This window comes from Anser brachyrhynchus, assembly GCF_964034855.1.
Source record: "Anser brachyrhynchus genome assembly, chromosome: 23".
NCBI classification, from domain to species: Eukaryota; Metazoa; Chordata; class Aves; order Anseriformes; family Anatidae; genus Anser; species Anser brachyrhynchus.
Window position 1 is genome coordinate 2,734,745 of NC_137716.1, and position 6,150 is coordinate 2,740,894.

The window sequence follows — 6,150 nt, forward strand, 5'->3', positions numbered from 1 at the left end:
GGTCCTTGCTCTCCCCTTGCTTTTTTCTCTTCCTTCTCTCCTGGTCCTGGGGGGGGGCAGGTCCCCCAGCTGGGGGTGGCTCCGTGCCTGGTCCCAGCCCTCGGTGACGTGGCCGGGGCCCCGCTGTGCCACCGCCACCCCGGGGCTTCCCAGGGCCACCTGCGCCTCTTGGTGGGGTGCGTTGGTGGGGGGGAACCTGCGCCCCCCCCCCTCCCCTTGCTGCTTGATAAGCCAGGCTGGGCTCACCCCGTGTGGCCAGGGCCACCCCCAGCCCCGGGGCACCTTTTGGGGAGGTGGAATTCCCAGCAAGGTGCCGTGGGTAGGGGATGTGGGGGCAGCCCCTGTCCCCGACCTGGTGGCACTTGCGCCAGGGCCCCCTGCGTGTCCCTGCTCCATGTCCCCCCCCCATATCTGGTGTGTTTTTTCCACCCGTGCTCCAGCAGGCGATGCCAAAACCCTCAGTTTTGGTCTGTGCGCGGGGCTGCCCCGCTGCCTGGGCCCTGTCCCCAGCCCCAGGGACCAGCTCGGGTCCCAGTTGCCCCAGCCAGGCAGCGCTGGGGACCGGTGCGATGCGCCCTGCTTGGAGGTGGCATCCGCTGGGGGCTTTTACCCGCTGTGTTCATGCGGGGCTGTTGGGGTGACGAGGTCTGGTGCTGATGCTTCAGCCACGGCCCCGTGCTGGGGAAACTGAGGCAGGAGGCGCAGCGGAGCCGCTGCGTCCTGAGCCCCCTGCCCCTGTGGTTGCGGCTGGGGCTTCGGCGCTCCCCCAGCCACGTTTGTCACCAAGCGGGTTCCCTTCTTCCTCCCTCTCCCTGGCTCTTCATCCTCCCACGTGCCGCAGCGGGGCCGGCACCGCGGCACGGGCTCCTTGGACCCTGTCTGGAGGGAAAGGGATGGGGTCCCACGCCCTGCATGCCCCCCCCAGGACCGATTTCGGGTCGCCGCGGGCACCGTGCATGGTCAGCACGCCCCTTGGTGACGCCGTGCCCCCCCTTTCGCCCTCGCAGGCGACCGCTTGCGGCAGACGGAGAACCGGGCGACGCGCTGCAAGGTGGAGCGGCTGCAGCTGCTGATGCAGCAGAAGCGGCTGCGCAGGAAGGCGCGCCGGGACGCCCGCGCCCCCTACCACTGGCTGCCCAACCGCAAGTCCAGCCGCACCAACAGCAACAGCAGCGTCTCCAGCGAGGGCAGCCTCGACCTGGACTTCGAGGACTCGGTCTGGAAGCCGGAGGTCAAGGCGGACATGAAGTCCGAGTTCGTCGTAGCATAGAGCCGTGCCGGCGCCCCGGGGCCGCGGACTCTGCCGGGAGGGGGGCGCCCCCGTGCCCCCTGTGCCCCCCCCCCCCCCGGGGGGGGGGGTCTCGTTTCTGTTTTCGTGGGCCAGATCTCCTCTAGATTTGCCGGCTCCTGCGGACGTGGCTGCGCCGGGGAGACCGTTTCAATGGGGGGGGGGTGGTCTGAGGGGGGTGGGCAGCTGGGGCAGCCTCCTCCCTGCTTTGGGGAGGGTCCGGGGCAGGAGCTGCCCCCCCCCCCCCCCCCCAGCCTCCTCCCCTGCCCCAGCCGGGGGGAGCCCGGCTCCCGGTGCTGCCCGGGGGCTCCAAGCTGCTGCTTTGGCTGTGACGAGGGGCGCAGCGGGGGCGGCCCGGCCCCCTCGGCGCGGGCAGGAGGAGACAAAGTCTCTTTCGGAGGTGCTGGGGGCCCCCACCAGCCTGGGGGCCGTTTGTTTTCCTTCCCTTCTATATGTAGCATTGCTCGGCTGCGGGGCTGGGCCCCCCCCCTCCCCGGCCCCCCCCTCCCGGCCCCGCGTGCACTTTACCGGTCCGCGCGGGCGGCGGGGGGACACGCGTGTGCCTGGGCGCCACCGGCCCCGCTGCCGCAGCGAGGGTAGGGGGGGCTTCGTTTTGGGGTGGTTTTTTTTATTATTTTTATTTTTCGGAGGGAGAAGAAGTGGCGCCTTCCCTCCGCGGCGGAGACCAACGGCCGAGTCGCTGGGCTCTTTCCCACCCGCCTGTTGGTTGGTTGGATTTTTTTTAACTTAAAGGAGGAAAAAAAAAAAGAGTTAAAAAAAAAAATAATGAATAAACAAACCCAGTACTTGGTCATGGCTGTCTGCAAGCCGTGGGGCTAATATTTATAGACATTAATTACCCGACTGAGCCAATACTGACATAGTCTTGCATAGGCCGTAGAAATCCTTTTTCTTGTCCGACTTTGATTTTTTCGTCAGGAGATCTGTGCAAATAGAGAACCCATGTGATGTGTTTTTTGTCTGTAAAAGTCTTTTTTGTGTGTTTCGGGGGGGGGGGGGCGGGGGGGAGAGCGAGGCTTTCGGTCTTTAATATTTTATTTTTTATTTTTGAAATAAATTTGGGCAGTCTGGATGCAACCGCGCCTGCTCTTGCTGTTGGGGCTGGGGGGTTCCCCCGTCCTCCCGGTGTCCTTTGTGTGGTTGGGGCCGTGCCTGCGTGCAGCCCCCTGCAGCTCCCTCCTTGCACACTGATGCAGGGCATACGTGGCCATGCAATATCACGGTGCACGCCTACACCAGGTCATGCATGTATGTGGTGCACACGCATGTGCGCAGCCGTGCCAAGTTTTGCACTCGCATACACAACCGTGCCCTGCAGGAGGGAGGGAAACCCAAAAGCTTGGGGGGGGGGGGGGGGGGACGCAGCAGCTCCCCGCCTTCCTCCTGGGAAGGGGGAACGGGTTCGGTGCGGCCGTAGTGGTGGGGTCCCCACGCTGCACACACCCCCCCCCTTGCCATGGGGACGTGTCGGGGCCGGTGTTCCCAGCGCTGGCGGCACGCCGGACCCCGGGGCTCTGCGGCGCTCACCCAACTGGGCGAACCCGCTCGCGCGCTGCCCCGTCCCGCGGGCCCCGTCCCACCGGCGTGCTGGGCCGGTGCCCCAGGAGCCCGGCCGGTTCCACCAGCCCGGCTCGCCGCCCTCCTGCGTCAGGGCGGCCGCAAACCCGCAGCCACCGAACCTCGGCCCCGCCGCCCAGCTTCCATCCCTAGGGCCCGGCGTGGCCCTGCCTCAGTTTCCCCACCTGCACCAGCAGCAGCTTCGTTTCCCCGCGGCTTTCCCCCGCCCCGGGGAAGGTGACGGGGAGGGGAAGGCCCTGGGGATGCGCGTCAGCTCCGGTCCTGCCACGGCTTCCCCCGGCCCCACTGCTGGCTCCCGCAGGGAGAGGCCCTTCGTGTCCCCGGGTGGAAAGTGCCGGGGCGCGGGGCCGGCGGCTCCGTTCCGGGTAGCGGGCAGGAAGCCGGGGGTGGCGAGCGCCGCTGCGGTCCCACAGCCGGGTGAGCTGAGCACCCGCGTGCGCCCCGGTGCCCTGTGGGGCCGCGGATGGACGGCGGGTCTCAGGGCGGCGCGGCCGGCACGGCTCCAGGCAGCGGTGGCTGCGGTGTCGCGGCTGGGGACACCGTGGGCAGGAGCGGCCCCGTCGTGTGTCCGTCCTCAGCCCTGCTGCGAGCCCACCCTGGGGGGCTGCGGGGTGAAGCTGCGTTGCTCCCTGCCACCCCCACCCCCCCCCCGCGCCTCTGCACCCAGTGTGGGGGCACTCCAAGGTCCCCAGCACCAGGGGGCACAGTGGGGGCACCGCTGGGTGCATGGGCAAAGCCTGACCCCAGGGAAGCGGGGGCTGACCTGTGGGGCTGATATTTGGGGAGGGGGTGGGAGTCCCCTCAGGCCATGGCACCCACGTCACCATCCGGTTGCATCCCCTGCACCCTGAGCCTGTTCCCCCCCCCCATTCCCATCCAGCTGCATCCCCGCACCCCAGGGAGCTGGGGGAGGAAGCCAGGGGATGGAGCAATCCAGAGCCCCACGGGGCCCCCAGCACCCTGCGGATGGGATTTCCCAGCTGGGGCCGGTGCCTTCTCCCTGCAGGAACACCCAGGGGGTCGGGGGGGGGCTCACTGGGCCCCAGAGCCCCCCTGGGGCAGCCGGCGCCCCGGGGCCGAGCTGCGGAGGAAGCCGAGGCCGGGTGAGGAAGTGGCTCCGGTTCCTGCGGTGGCTTGTGCCGCACCGGGCGGCCCGCTGCCAGCGCCCGGCTTTGACGTCATTTCGGGTAGCGCGAGCCCTGGGCTGCCCCCCCCCCGACACCCCCGGCCCGCGCCACTCGCGCCAAATTTGGCAAGGGGAAGAGGAGCCGCTCGCCGCGCCGAGCAAATGGCGGAGGCCTTTTAAGGCAATCCCTGCCCGGCCGGGCACGCGCGGGGACACACGCACGTGTGCACGCTCACGCCTGCCTCTTCGCGTGCACACGCGTGTGCGCAGGGGATGCAGCAGGCAGCTGTGCACGGCAGCGGCACCCACGCGTGTGCAAGCAGCTGCATTCCTGGTGGCCCCTGGGGTCCCCCACACCTCTGGACCAGCAGTTGGGGGGGGTTCCTCCTTCTGGCCCCCTCCCCGTGGCCTTGTCCCAGCTCACTGGGTCTGGGGGACCTGGGGGAGCTGAGGGTGCTGCTGGGCTGGGGGCACAGGGTGTGGGGTGGGTGTGGGACAGGCCTGGCCCTGAAGCACAGCGCAGGCACAGTGCGGCACAGCGCGGTACGGCACGGCATGGCATGGCATGGCACAGCGCGGTACGGCACGGCACGGTGTGGCACAGTGCAGTATGGCACAGCATGGCATGGTGCTGCGTGGCGTGGCACAGCATTGCACGGCACAGGGCAGCATGGCACAGCATGGCATGGCGCTGTAGAGAATGGCACAGCACGGCACGGCACGGCACGGCACAGCATGGCACGGCATGGCACGGCACAGCATGGCACGGCACAGTGCAGCATGGCACAGCACGGCACGGCACAGCATGGCATAGTGCAGCACGGCACAGCACGGTGTGGCACAGCACGGCACGGCACAGTGCAGCACGGCACAGCACGGCACAGCACAGTGCAGCACGGCACAGCACAGTGTGGCACAGCCCAGTGTGGCACAGCACGGCACGGCAGGGCACAGCCCGGCTCAGCCAGCCTCACTGCACCACAGGCACCCACGGGAGGTGTCTGCAGCGGTGCAGGAGGCAAGCTGGGACACGGGCGCCGCATCGCGCCGCCGCCGGGTGACATCACCGCGCCCGGGGCCGGCAGATGCTGGTGATAACGGGGGGTGTGGGGGGGTCCGGGGGGGGGGGGGGAGGGGGGCGGGTGGGTGAGGCCGGGTGGGAGCCGGTGTCCAGGTGCTCGTCGCAGCCCCGCGCCCTGTCCTGTCCGACGCCTCCTCGCCGCCCCCTGCCCCCTCCCGCGTCCCCGCTCCCCGCCCTGCAGGGCCAGGCCCACGCTGGCGCGGCCGCGCTCGTCCCAGTCCTCCCAGTATGAGGCAATGCAGCGGCACCAGCGTCGCCGCTTTGGTGTGGTGCCTGCTGGGGGGGAGATGGGTGTCACCGGCGGGCGGGCGCCCATGTGCATGTGCGGCCTCACACGTGTGAGCATGCACACACAGGGTGCACACAGCAGGGTGCTTGCAGGGGAGGGGGTGCACACAGGGTGCGAGTGCATGCACTGGGGGGGGGGGGACATGCACGGGGGGGGGGGGGGGGTGTGCATGCAGGGACACGCAGAGATGAGCATGCATACAAGCAGTGCACGCTCCCCTTGCACCCCCAACTGTATTTCAGCCCCCTGAAGGGGAACCATGCCCCCCCCCCGGGACACGCACAGCAGCAGCTGCCCAGGCAGAGGGGGTGCCCCCTCCCCAGCCCCCCCAGGGTGCAGCCCACGGCCCGGTGTGCACAGCACACACCCCGCCAGGCCTCAGCCGCCGGCCTGGGGCAAATATTTGCCTTCAGTCCTAAAGCTCAGAGCACCACGGGGGTGACCCTGACCTGCGACAGCCCCTGCGCCTGCCGCGGTGCCGACGGGAGAGGGCCGGGGGGACAGCGGGGGCCCCGCCACCAGCCGGGCACCCTCGGAGGGGCAGCGAGGCCCCCACCCACGTAGGGCCAGCGGGTGCCGGCGGGTTGGACCGGGTGCCCCCCAGCCCCGCCAGCCCGGCCCCCACAGCAGAGGGTGCGTCGGGCAACACCCACGGCGGTGAGAGCCGCGCGGCTCCCACGGGCCTCCCGTCACACCCCTGGGGCCGGCGCACACCCACAGCCGCAGCCCTGCTGCACACCAGCCCTGTGCACACCCAGCCCCTTGCA

The 6,150-nt window shown here is 69.8% G+C and overlaps 1 protein-coding gene across 2 annotated transcripts in view; it reads left to right on the forward strand.

Moving 5' to 3' along the window:
- MIDN (midnolin) overlaps nt 1-2,075 on the forward strand; it is an 11,922-nt gene extending 9,847 nt beyond the window's left edge. For both annotated transcript variants that reach the window (XM_080565827.1, XM_080565828.1), the window contains one exon: nt 1,008-2,075. In XM_080565827.1, coding sequence (XP_080421953.1) covers nt 1,008-1,270 — 263 coding nt within the window. In that variant the 3' untranslated portion in view covers nt 1,271-2,075. The remainder of the gene's footprint in view (nt 1-1,007) is intronic.
- Nucleotides 2,076-6,150: the final 4,075 nt, after the last annotated feature.